The following is a 13617-nucleotide window of genomic DNA, read 5'->3' on the forward strand; positions in this document are numbered from 1 at the left end:
TAAATGTGCCATATCTAAAGAATAGTTTGTTTCTTCTAAGTCAATAGAATTGACAGTTTCTCCTTGTGTTGTAACTTCAGAAGTGACATGGGAGGATCAGCAGAAGAAAATACCTGGTATGATGCAACATGTGGTTTTTACCAGCTCTTAGTAGAGTAGATGAACTCTAGTGCACTTCTAAAGGATCTAGAATTTAGATCTTCTGCTGTGTGACTCTTTGCTTTTGCTGCTTTTATTATGTAATTTATAGCTCTGTTAAAAAATTGGCATGCATTTAGTGTTGCTTTAAATAGGTAATAAACCAGTGTGGATTTGTTTGCTTGTCAGCACTGATTCAAATATTAGAGAAACAGAAAATGATCGATGACTGATTTAATAGTTGCTGGTTGGAATTACATATATTACCAAACTTCATTTTATTGGTATACAAAGTTTAGACATCTGAATTGCCAAGAAAAAAAAAAAGTTCTGATAATTGCATTTAATGTTATTTTATGTCCTATTTCAGAAGAACTTGATTATAATTTTATCTTTGATGTGTAAATTTAAAGTTTCAAACAAACATGAAAAACTAGTTCTAATAGAGATAGTTTGACCATAAAGGCTATTAGACAACATAAATAATAATGAAATGTATTTTAAAAGTCTGGTACTTAAACCACTTTAAAGTTGAAGAAAGTGCATTTAATATTATATATTTTTTTTATATTTACTTTATATTTAATTGCAATTGTCATGGAAATGCAAGTATATTCTTCCAATATATATATTACATGTAAAAAAGTATAATATTTCTATTTTAAACACTCTTTCAACAGTATACAGTTGAAGTCAGAATTATTAGCCCCCACCCCCCACCCCCCTTTGATTTATATATATATATATATATATATATATATATATATATATATATATATATATATATATATATATATATATATATATATATATATATATATATATATATATATATTTCCCAAGTGTTGATTTACAGAGAAAGGAAATTTTCACAGTATGTCTGATAATATCTTTTCTTATTATTTGTTTTATTTTGGCTAGAAAAAGCAGTTTAAAACATTTTAAGGTCAAAATTATTAGCCCCTTTAAGCTATATACTGTATTTTTGGATAGTTTATAGAACAAACTGTTGCTATACTATAACTTACCTAATATTTCTTACCTGCCTAGTTAACCTAATAAACCTAGTTAAGCCTTTAAATGTCACTTTAAGCTGTAAAGAAGTAGTCAGATGTAATTTACTGTCATCATGACAAAGATAAAATAAATCAGTTATTAGAAATGAGTTATTAAAACTATTATGTTTAGAAATGTGTTGAATTTTTTAAAATCTCCATTAAACAGAAATTGGGGGGGAAATAACGGGGGGCTAAAAATTTTGACTTAAACTGTTCTATTTTATTTATTTATTTATTTATTTAAACAAGATTACACACAAATAAAATACAACAGCATAGTAAACCACAATGTGTAGGAAGAGACAGAAACCCAAATGGCTTATTTAAGGCTTCTACCAAAATGATAAAGAAAGCAATAACAAAACAATTGCAATTCAAGTGCTAAATTACTGTATACTAAAAACACACAGATGAATTACAATCTCACATTCTACAAGTACTTATTTTTGTCAAGTGTTGATTAAATCATTCAGAAATAATTGATTCAAGTGTATTGATGTCTTCGTGTAGAGTTCAAAATATGCAGCAAGCATAATGGCAGTAAAAGAGTGTAGTTTAAATATGATGCGGAAAAAAATCTAAAAACAGAACTACTCTTCAAATAGGTTAAGAAGAAAATATGTTAGGCCTTTGTTTAAATAGACCCCCTTCCGTTTTCTGGATCAAAACCATTCATTTATAATATTAACAAGATTAGTGTTATAGACTAATTTTGTGTATTAAATCAGGTTGCCTCTCATCTAGTGAAATCACAAGGACTTATGAATGGAAAAAGTGGTTATTAATAGGATCATCATAATAGTGTTGATGTATTTCAAATTCATAATTGATCATATGAACAAAGGTGAAAACATTGAATTAAACTGTTATATTTTTGTCATTGCTATGGCAACTCAAAGTAGAAGGCCACATTAATATTCATTTACATGATGAAGTAATTAACACGCATATCAATGCTGAGACACACTGTTCACACTAATCTATTTAGAATCTGTCTGACATTTTGATACCTTATGAATAACTAAACCATGGTTCAGTTTTGAAGGGGGAAATAAACTGGAGATATCATTTTAGGAAAGTTATAGTTACTTCAAAATGTTAACCCTTGTTACACGCTTTGAACTGGAAAATATACACTATCGGTCAAAAGTTTGCAGTCAGGTTTTTATTATTATTGTATATTTATTTAATAATTTAAATAAAATAATTCTGTTCATCAAGGCGGCATTTATTAAATGTAAAAAAAAATGTTAAATACTTATTTATTGAATATTTATTTATACTTGTTGTTAGTCCAGTCATTATTGCTTTTAATATTATTACCATTTATAATGATAATGATGATGATGATGATAACAATAATAATAACAATGATTCGTGTTAGAGTGATTTCTGAAGGGTCATGTGAATCTGAAGACTGGGGTAATGAAGCTAAAAAATCTTTAAAATCACTGTAATAAATTACTAAATTAAATTATAAATTTAAAAGTTATTTTGTAGCGCAATAACATTTCACAATGTGTACTGTATTTTTGATTAAATAAATGCTGCCTTGGTGACCAGGATAAGCTTATTTTAAAGCATTTAAAAATCCTACTGACCCCAAAAGTTTAATGTATACTTTAAAAATAAATAAAAAATGTTTTTTCATTTGAACCAAAATGAGATTTAAATAATTTTTTTTATTCATTCAAATAGAATAATTACAGCTTAGATAGTTATTACCTCTTATATGTTCGTAGAAATTAAATACAAGGTTTTAACTCAATATGACATATGACTGAATTAATAAAAAGTAAAAGCCTGAAAATTGTAAAAGCATGGTAACGTTCAAAATTGACTTTTTTTTTTTTTTTTACATTCTCTCAGTAATGAGATAGCTTTTTTCAGTGACTGACCAGTTATCACTTAGGCCCACATGGAACCTGTGCGCGTAGACATCCACAGATTTCTGCAGATTTTTGGCCCATCATCGAGTCTATTAATTTACTTGTATATATGTGTGTACATTTATATTTATTTATTTATTTATTTTTTTTATTAATTTCAGTAATATTACCGACTAACATGAAAGTGTTCATTTCATTTATTTACAATACAGTTTATAGAGTAATATTTTTTATCTTTTAGCAGATATATTTTATGATAGACTTGCTTTGTTTACCAACTAAGAGGATCTACATGTAGATGGATTTGCAGTGTAAACATTAAATAAAAGTTAATAAGATATTATTTTTTATATTAAGTTTTTAGTTAGGATACTCTTAAAATAATTCCACATAAATCTGCAGATTTTTTTCCAAAAATTTCAGCAGAAATAGCATAAAATGACCACAGATTACATTTGGCTCTACTTATGAGTTATGTTTTAGAAAATAACCTAGATTAAAAAATATATATTATGAAATTTTTTTTTTTTTTTGTGCTAAAATGTGTTAAAGTTAAGTTTTAAAATCTGTTAATAGCATTTTTTGTTGTAATTTTAGTGATTGTCTTTTTTCTTTATAAATTAGGCAATTATGATAATTAAAATGTGACTAAATTTAAGATTCACCTAAAATGTAAATCAACAATGCCATAGTGCTGTGTTAGGCAGTACTGTAGTGTTGCATGTAGTAGTGAGGGTTGTAGGGATCATAGATGGTGGCTTGTGTTTGTAGTGTGTGTTTGAGACACATTTGTTCTTCTTTAACCTTTGCTTAGTACAACTTAGTCATTTGTTTTGATGCTTTGAAGTTTTATTGCGGTGTTGGAATCCTCACCTCTTTCAATTCTTTTTTAAAAAGATTCAGCATGACTGATGAGTTTCTGAATCTGAAATTCATCTAAAAATCTTCTTGTGTGCGTGTCCATCATATCACTGTGTGTCACATGTCTGTTTAAACTGTCTGTTTCCCTCTCATTTCATCCAAACATCAGCATTAATGTCAGAGTCAACAGTGTCAGAGAATGGAGATGCAGGTACTGTAAACTGGCTGACTTTAAATCTAATGTAAAGCCATTCAAAACAAATTGGCTGTGTGTTAGTATGTTGGAATAAACAAGGTTAATTCCCAGCAGACAATTTTGTGTTAATTAGACGTCTAATAGACATCTAAATATAGTCGTATTGGCTAAAACAAAGCTAAACTTGGCCTGTCAGTGAAAATCTAATAGACATCTAAGAATAGTCCAAAACTACACTAGTGGTGAAATAGACAGATTAGACAGACTTTATATGTGAAGTCATTCAATTCTGTTTATTTGATGACTACTCTAGTTTGGCCTATTCTTTAGACATCTATTAGATTTTTATTCATTCATTTTCTTTTTGACTTAGCCCTTTTATTAATCTGGGGTCGCCACAGCGGAATGAACCACCAACTTCTCCAGCATGTGTTTTACAGTTTTCAGTCACAGCCCAAATTTAGCCTTGTTTTAGCAAAGATGATTATATTTAGACGTCTATTAGACATCTCTTAAAAATTAAAAATGCTTGCTGGGTGGTTTGGTAGTATTGAGAAAGGGGTTAAAGAGTGTTGTTAATAGGTACCATGAAATTAAAATTGTTTTAAGAGTATCAGAAGTCTTATCTTAAGCAGAGATGACCAGACTAGGCCCTGCGGGCCAAAGCTTTCCCTGGTAAATTTTAATTTGCCTCGCCATCCCATCTTAGAAGGTTTTGTTTTATTGTTGAGCTACAAAAATCAAACTGAAATCAAATGCTTCAATTACAGGTTGTAAATGAAAATAAAAAAAAATACACTGACTGATGGTTAGAAGACCATGCTGAAGTCATCGGCAGAGGCAGCTTTGTATTCGTTATTGATCTCCATTGTGTTAAAAAAAGAATGATGTTTTAATTACCCATGAAGACTTTAATGTATCTCACAACAAATCTCACAAAAAACTATATATATAAAATCTTATATATATATATATATATATATATATGCAAATCTTTTTGCTTGCACGCCCCCTCAAATATACGCTGCTCAAGCGTAGATCTTCTTGTGCAATCTCTAATAAACACTGCTGAAGTGCAATTTATTGTTCGTTTATGTAACAAGTATGTCTCCAACATTTATTAGATTTGCTAGGAATATTTATGAATGTCTCCAATAGACCTACAGAGCGGTATTAATGCGTCCTGAAGTAAAGTGAAACGCCTATATGTCGTATTTTCTGGCCTCACGTATCACACACCTGTCAGTCAGCCAGTCAGCAGCTCACCTTAAAGGGTTAAACAAATAATGCACAGCACTTTTACGATTACAGAAAAGTTTGCGCTGTATATATATATATATATATATATATATATATATATATATATATATATATATATGACAATTCTTTAGATATAAACTTCTTCCAAAGCTGTCACTTCTGCCTAAATAGATCAACGATACTATTAACTAATATTACTATTAGTTTCTAAACAAATCTTCTGAACATTCAATGTTAATTTTCATGACTGGATTTTGGTTGTTTTTTTTTTATAGTGGGATGAGCTATAGTAGGTCCCACCCTGGCTTCATGTTTCAGTTGAGACTATCAAACATTGAATAAAAGATTGCACATTTCAAAGTACTTCACTGGATCTTTAATGTTTCGTAACTACATAATTATTCCAAAAATTTGAGGTGGGTAATAATTGATAAATGTTTCCACTCCAGTATTCATGATCATAATAAAATAAATGTTTCTTAAGCAGCAAACTGACATACAGTATTAGGATGATTTATGAAATATTATGTGACTGAAGACTGAAATAACCATGCTGAAATATTCAGCTTTGGTTATTTCAATTTGTCATAGTTCAGAATAAAAGTGTTTTTATTTCATTTTTCAGCAAACAATTTCAATATTGATGAACATAAAGATTTCAAAGGCATTAAACCATTTTACTGACCTCAAACCTTTGAACTGTATTGTATGAAGAGTTTTTTTTTAAATGTCATTAAGAGCAGTTGACAGCAATAGGATATAATGTATTATCTTTTAGATAGATTTGCATTAATGTTGAATTTTTTATGTGTGCAATTCAGAAAGATAGTAGTGCGTTGAGTCAGTTGAGGCAATAGTGATTAAATCATGTCTTAATAATATGTGTAACATGTTTGTGTTCCTTGTTGTTTGGTTGCTGAACATGATTGAATATACCGTACATGATAAACTTAGAATTTCATTTTTGTTCAATCCTTTAGAGACTTAGAAATCAGAATTCTTTTTCATGGCTCTGCCCATGTTATTTTTGAGATCAGTACATGCAAGTGTATTAGATAAGTTTAAAATGACAAACATAATCTGCTTTTCTTTATCACATATTTTGATGGCAGGTCAGGTGTATATAAAACAGTGTTTTGATTTAGCTGGTTAATTTTGTCACGTTTTCTTGCTGTTTATTTGGGTCTGAATTTGGTCATGTGATTTCCTTTAGCCACAGAAGTGATCGTTCATTGTATGGTTAATACACTTTTTTTTTTCTGAACAAAATGAGAATATGACAATTCAACTTTAATGCTGTCTACTGTATGTAATTTGTCTGATGTTCGCTGTATGTCGCTTTGAAGTTTGTTGAATGTGTTTTTGTACAAATTCACATACTCAACTTGATTATGATTTGTTTCAATATGTCTAACCCCGTTTGTCTTTCCACAGGCACGTTGAAGGATCCATCGAAGGTATGTTTCCTTTATTCATTGTTATTTTTATTTATTTATTTATTTATTTATTTATTAATATATATATATATATATATATATATATATATATATATATATATATATATATATATATATATATATATATATATATATATATATGGATTGAATGTACAGAAATGGTACTATATTGTAATATATATTGCTATCAGGATATGCGATGACTTATATTTTGATATGAGATTTTTTTAATATCGGCCAGCCCTTATAAAATTTAACTGAACTGAATTGAATTGAGTTGAATTGAAATAATTTGGATTTAAATGAATCGAAGCAAATCAAATTTAATTTAATTTAATAGCGTCCAAGGACTCATAATGTCAGTAATTTTATTTAAACTACCATTATTTAAACTACCACCAACGACACTGTCTCAGACAATCAGTCATGCCTCAAGATAAGAGCTAGGATACGTCATCCATGGTCAACACTGACCGACGGAGGCCTACTACTTAAAGTGTTGCCATGTCCTCTAATGATAAGCAACATTTATTAAAAAGTTTGTGGATTTATTAAAGTAGGCAGGTGCAAAATATTTGCATGGGTCTTATGTTTTTTATAAAACAATTTAGATTTATTGATGCTTGTTCTTTTATGCTGATTGTGAGGGCAAGCTTTGGCAGCACTTTGAAGACTTAACTTTTGTCTGTAATGTTCCTACTAAAGAAAGACAACTTTGATATATGTTTAAGTACATTTTTAATAACTAGATGTTCTGTTTGGTTTCATACAGAGTGCATATTTAATGCGTTTGCTTGCATTTTTTTATTAATTCATCCAAAGTTTTAGACCACTTCAATGTGGTCATGTCATTGGCCCTTGAACATTTCCTGGTCGCTACCAAACTATTTCATAACTGTAACAAGAGGCAATTCAATCATAACTTAATGTTAAAACAGCTATCTCAACATTATTTATCAATATGTAGTTCTTTTTGGATTCTCTGAAAAATGTAAAACAGGGCATCCATTGGGATTATTGTTTTTGTTTACATGCCTCAAAATGGTCTATAGCAGTTTCTACTCCCAAACTCAGTGAACACAAAACAGTGTCGAACCTGATTTAGCACTAAAATATTAGCTGACAGCCAAATTTTGCTGTGGTGTGTACATGGCCAGTATCTAATCGCTTGTTGTTTTGGATAAAGTTAATAAAAACAAAAACGCTCTTATTAACATTACGGATTTACTGTTTGTTGCTTTAGTTTGTTATACCTGCTTATGACAATATATAGGCTGTCACATAGACACTGTTTTAAGCACTCACAAGCAGTTCCTCATGGTTACATAAAGTGTCAAGTACCTGTCAAACCCATGTTTCTGAAATATACTGTCAGGACAGGTGTTTAGTTTACTATTGGAGAACATCTGTAGTTATATAACAGATCTGTCTTCAGACGGTCTTCTTCCTGTCTCCTGCAGAGGCACGTGTACTCTATTTACCATAATTCATGCATATGTCACTAGGCTTACCTCGAGCACATTGGTTGGTCCTCTCAATTCTTTTGATAAATAATGCAAGTTATGTAATTCCCACTTTTTAATCAGTTGGGGGTGTGTGTGTGGTCTAGAATATGGCATTTGTGACTTTTTTTAGGCAAAATAGGGCACATTTACTCTAAAGATTGTGACTTGTGCCAAAATTTTAGAGTATAATAGAGTTCTATGAGCAGCAAATGCTATGAAAAATCTAAAGAATGACAGAGATGACTTTCATCCTTTGAATGTATATTTTAAAGTATTGACCTCATTGTAAAAATCTATTTGTTTTTTTGAGTAAACTCTTAATTTCCCAAAGCAGTTTGTTGACTTAACTTAAAACCCTAAATAAATCCACTGCCTTTAAATAATTAAGATGATTTACTGATGATTTATAAATGATTTATAGTGCTATTTAAGAATTCAAAGCCTTAGATGTTCATCTAATAGATATGGGTTTACTTTTGTTTCTGAAGCTATTAGATTTTATAATTTTGTAATGTAAAGGGGACGCTGGACCAAGGACGTGCAGATTTAAATGCAGGGTTTATTATGCAGAGAATGGTCAGGCAAGCAACAATCAACACAGGAGCAAAAAGACGTATACGGGCAATCCAGAGTCATTGTCAATAAACAGGCAGATGGTCAAAAGAGGCAGGCAGCAGATAACATAAAAAAACAAAGCAAGGTTCAAGAACAGAAGGCAAGGCAAGGAAACCACGTCGTGGTGTTCACTAACAGTATAACAAGACTCAATAAGAGTGTGTGTTAGCAATCAGCCAGGATTAGAAACCGGTGTTTGTGTGCAGTGCATGACTGGATTTTGTAGTCCGTATAATGGCGGATTTGTAGTTCTATGGGATCTGTGGGATCTGCCTGGATTAGATCACTGGTGATGTGACAAATTTAAAGTGTATCAGGTTTTGTGTTTATTTTCTGATGTATTTAAAGGTTAATTGCTTCTGTGAATGTCATGCTGAAGCACTCTGGGCTGTTTTTTATTAATTTCATATTATACTGTTTTTATGTTAATTTTTGTTTATGTTATGTTATGCGGAACATTTTTTTTACCTTTATGTTTTTGAAAATATTAGCATTTAAATGGTATTTAGGAATTGTGACCATTTACATGCATCCACTAAATAGACTTTAAAAAGCAGTATTGTGCATCCAGGCCAGATGATGGCAATGTCATATGCTATTTTGAGGAGCTTAAATAGACTGTTCAATAGAACAGATCAAATCAGGTCTATAGTTCAGAGCAGAGCGCGTTAGTTGTGTGCCTCGCTTACACATTGCTTAATACACACAGGGTGTACAGCAATACTCAAATAATGTTTACAAATGAAAAAGAATTAAAGGATTAGAATATTACAAAAAATATTAGTTTCTAGCCTACATGATTATAAAAACCATACTTTCCTGCCTTCTTCATCTTAGGGGGCTTTTTCAGTTTATTCATAACAACTTGCTTTTGTATAATGTTAATATTTTTTAGGATATGCATATTTATATTTGTTTTATTAAAAACAAACTTAGATTTGCCCACCTGTCAGGTTTTGGACCATATGGGGCATAGCATGTGTATTAGGATATAACTCTAGTTTTTTGACCACACTTCGTTAATGTTGTTCATTTATTTGTTTGCTTGAAATTAGAACAGAATTTAGAAATAGTGTAGAAACAAATCTTTGCGCTTAACAAACTAAATTAATTATGTATAGGCTAATAGATGTCTGTGCGTACAACACGTTTCCCTATACACGAGAGTAAAAGAGAAAGTAGACAATGAGGAGGCTCATCTCTCATTCTTGTGCTGTAGAAGCTCTGTTTAACTGTTTTCTCTCTAGTGAAGTGTTCAGTTTTTACACTTACAAAGTCCGCCATTTAAATAGCAAATGCGCTATGGTGCGGCGCAACTGACTTTTAAAGGGAATGGGAGGTGAGACTCTGATTGGTTTGTTCTCAAAACACACCTATAACTCATTAAGAAAATAAGCTCAACCCTGTTAGACCATGCGCCACAGCGCAAAGCTTATTTTTTTGTCCTTAAAATAGCAAAACTGGATTCTGACACGCCCTTTATGTGTTTGCACCCTGCACTTTGAGCATGAATCATCAAAATAGAGCCCAGTGTGTCTGTGTACACACAATCATGTTATCCTAAGGTTAACCTGTTGTTATCCTGACAATGATTGTTTACACAGTGTCCCTTTACAAAGAAATGTTGCCATCCAACGCCTTGGCATGTATTACAGCAAATTTGTCAATTTTAGCCTGATCTGTGTGAAAAACTAATAAAAAGATTTCAGTTTTCAAAACAAAGTGCAAAAAAAAAAAGACATAGACAACAAAGGCAAAGTACGTGATAGTAGTGTTGTTGCAGTGTTTGACAACAATCTATCAGCAAAGTGTTGATTTATACTGTATCTCAGTACTAACAAAATGGAGACAAATTATACATAGACACAAGCGCTGATCCACTGACAGCATTTCTTAACTTCCCTACAGGTGCTGTTTAAAATCCTTAATCAAAAGAAGTTTAACCAAGACGTAACAAGATAACAAGGCTTATAGTCGCTGGAGCCAACGTGCTCCCTCTCCCCAAAATATAAACCAAACCACTGAGAATTAGCAAGAAAATAAATATTTATTTACAGAAAATATAGAGCTAAATGACATCGGGAGGGGTTAAGCCACAAACAATAATAAGAGAGGAATCGATATATATATATATATATATATATATATATATATATATATATATATATATATATATATATATATATATATATAGAGAGAGAGAGAGAGAGAGAGAGAGAGAGAGAGAGAGAGAGAGAGAGAGAGAGAGAGAGAGAGAGAGAGAGATGGTGGGGAGCTGAGGAATCAATGTTCTCCTGTGTTTTAAATATGGCCACCACCAATCCAAGCACCAATCGTGATCTGCCGTAATCCACTGCATCTGCGAATAATTGAAAATGAGAGAGAAAGAGCAAGAGAGAGAGAAAGGAAAACACCAGACACACACACACTACAACTACTCATTGAACTTTAAACTTTGTTGAACTCATAAAAACTCTTTGAGTTTTGGCTACATCATTGTTGTGTAAATGCAATCAAACAATGCTATCATCTATTGAGTCTTCTGAGCTGCCTGCCTAAACATCTTTTTTAATAACTGTACATGTTCTACAGTAAGGACAGATTAATTATTTTGCCTGAAATATGAGGCTTCCATCGTATCATTTGTAAATAATGCAAGTCAGTAAAATATCTCAAAGCACCCTAGATTGCTGATGGAGTTGAAAACTGCTGATATTTTAAAAAACTTTACTGAAAATTGTGTTTCCACTAGGCATATTTTAAATTCATAGATTTAGTTTGTACACTTGGCTAATAGATACACAATTAAGACAGCCCAATGGTGACACAATCTCAGAATTTGACCCCATAGCTTATCTGTGAAGCAAGCCTGCAACTTGGAGTAAATTTGTTTTGAATATAACAATAATCCTTTATTTTTTGTTTCACAGCGTGGGATGGACAGCCTCTCCATGAGGTCATCGGACAGTGATGTAAGCGACGTGTCCGCTATGTCGAGTGCGTCTCGTCTTAGCAGCACGAGCTACATGTCTGTCCAGTCAGAAAGAGTGCGAGCGAGCCGCAAGATCAGGTAAACACACTAAAGTCTCTGAGCTCTCATGTGGATGTCTCTTCAGTCTGGTCAAACCCACTGCACTTCTGCTGAGTTCAGGTTTGGCTCTGCTTGCCTTGTATATGAACCAAACCTCTGAACTTGCTGAGAGTGGCCAATGACTGAGATGACATCACATGACTTTGTACAAGTGAATTTCATAAAAAAATGTCCCAATTCATATTTCATCCCAGCATCAAAAGGGTAACTTTTATTTTTCAAACAAATTCTAATTACTGTTATGCAATATATATAGACGACTGTTTTAGCGATTGGTAAATTAAGCGTGTAAAATGTGCAAAAATATTACAAATGTTTTTGAAAGAAGACGTTTATGTTTATTCAGGCAGGAATTATTTGATCAAATACAGTATATACATAATTAATTTGTTGTGTCTTCTATTATTTTCTATTAATATTTTATAAAAAATATATGTAATTTTATTTAAATTGAATTATATATTAAATTAAAACTAAATAATATATATTATATTTTAAAACTATATATATATATATATATATATATATATATATATATATATATGTATATATATATATATATATATATATATATATATATATATATATATATATATATATTTATTTATTTTATTTATTTATTTATTTATTTTTTTAACATACACAAATTCAAAAAGAACCAAAGGTCAAAAGGGAGATTGCAAGGTACCAGCTTCTGCTTTAAACTGAACTGATTGAGTATTTACTATTAAATATCTACTTCAAAAATATACAGACCCATGTAAAATACAGTAAAACACCCTAAATCTGTTAAAACCCATCAATCTGATAATGGTTGAGTTTGCAGCTGGATATTATTAGGAGATTGCTGACAGGAACAGTGAACAGCTCTGCTAGAATGTGTCTGAAACTCATAGGCCAGTTTATTTATAGCAGAAACACCATTAAGCCTCGCTAGATCCTCCTGTATGGGCATGCGTCCGTTCTAAAACACTTACAGGACATTAATTTGTACAACTGTACAGATATATTAAATAGTTCACACAAAAATACACAAAGAGAGACTTTCACTTTCAATTCACACATAGTTTGCGAATAAACAGACTTGCATGTTGCCTACTAGTTGCAGACGCAATCATGAGTTTGAAGTAATCCATCACAGAACAGAAGAAAGTGCATTACTTCTCGCGGCCCACCTGCAGGATCGCTGCCTGAGGCCCACTAGTGGGCCACGGCTCACCAGTTGAGAATCCCTGCTTTATCGGATGAAATTAACTATTTGCAGTTGTGCCATCCAGTGGACACAATTGGAACAGCAGCTTCTTTTATTGAAAAATTGCAGCTTGTTTTTATTTTTACAGAATCATGTAGCGGGCTGCATTTAACCTGTTTTCGGGCCTGATCCGGCCGTACGTTTGACACCCCTGGTCTAGAGTGTACTTTTAAGGCTTTGTTGTGTTTATAAGATGCAGAGCAATGTGTGCTCATACTTCATTTGTTGAAAATCACGGTATTTGTTCATGTATCTTACTTTGATTATATACAGCTCAGCAAACATGAAAACGACT

The 13617-nt window shown here is 31.5% G+C and overlaps 1 protein-coding gene across 66 annotated transcripts in view; it reads left to right on the forward strand.

Moving 5' to 3' along the window:
- The window catches only part of rims2b (regulating synaptic membrane exocytosis 2b), a 254049-nt gene that overhangs the window by 204896 nt on the left and 35536 nt on the right, over positions 1-13617 (forward strand). For 57 of the 66 annotated variants that reach the window (XM_087294683.1, XM_087294651.1, XM_087294695.1 and 54 more), the window contains 4 exons: positions 81-116; positions 4116-4157; positions 6837-6859; positions 11910-12049. In XM_087294683.1, the coding sequence (XP_087150809.1) occupies positions 81-116; positions 4116-4157; positions 6837-6859; positions 11910-12049 (241 nt within the window). The remainder of the gene's footprint in view (positions 1-80; positions 117-4115; positions 4158-6836; positions 6860-11909; positions 12050-13617) is intronic. The other 9 variants (NM_001443208.1, NM_001443207.1, NM_001443209.1 and 6 more) reach the window with 1 other exon arrangement.

The sequence above is a fragment of the Danio rerio genome, chromosome 19 (assembly GCF_052040795.2).
Source record: "Danio rerio strain M-AB ecotype USA chromosome 19, GRCz13ab, whole genome shotgun sequence".
Classification (NCBI taxonomy): domain Eukaryota; kingdom Metazoa; phylum Chordata; class Actinopteri; order Cypriniformes; family Danionidae; genus Danio; species Danio rerio.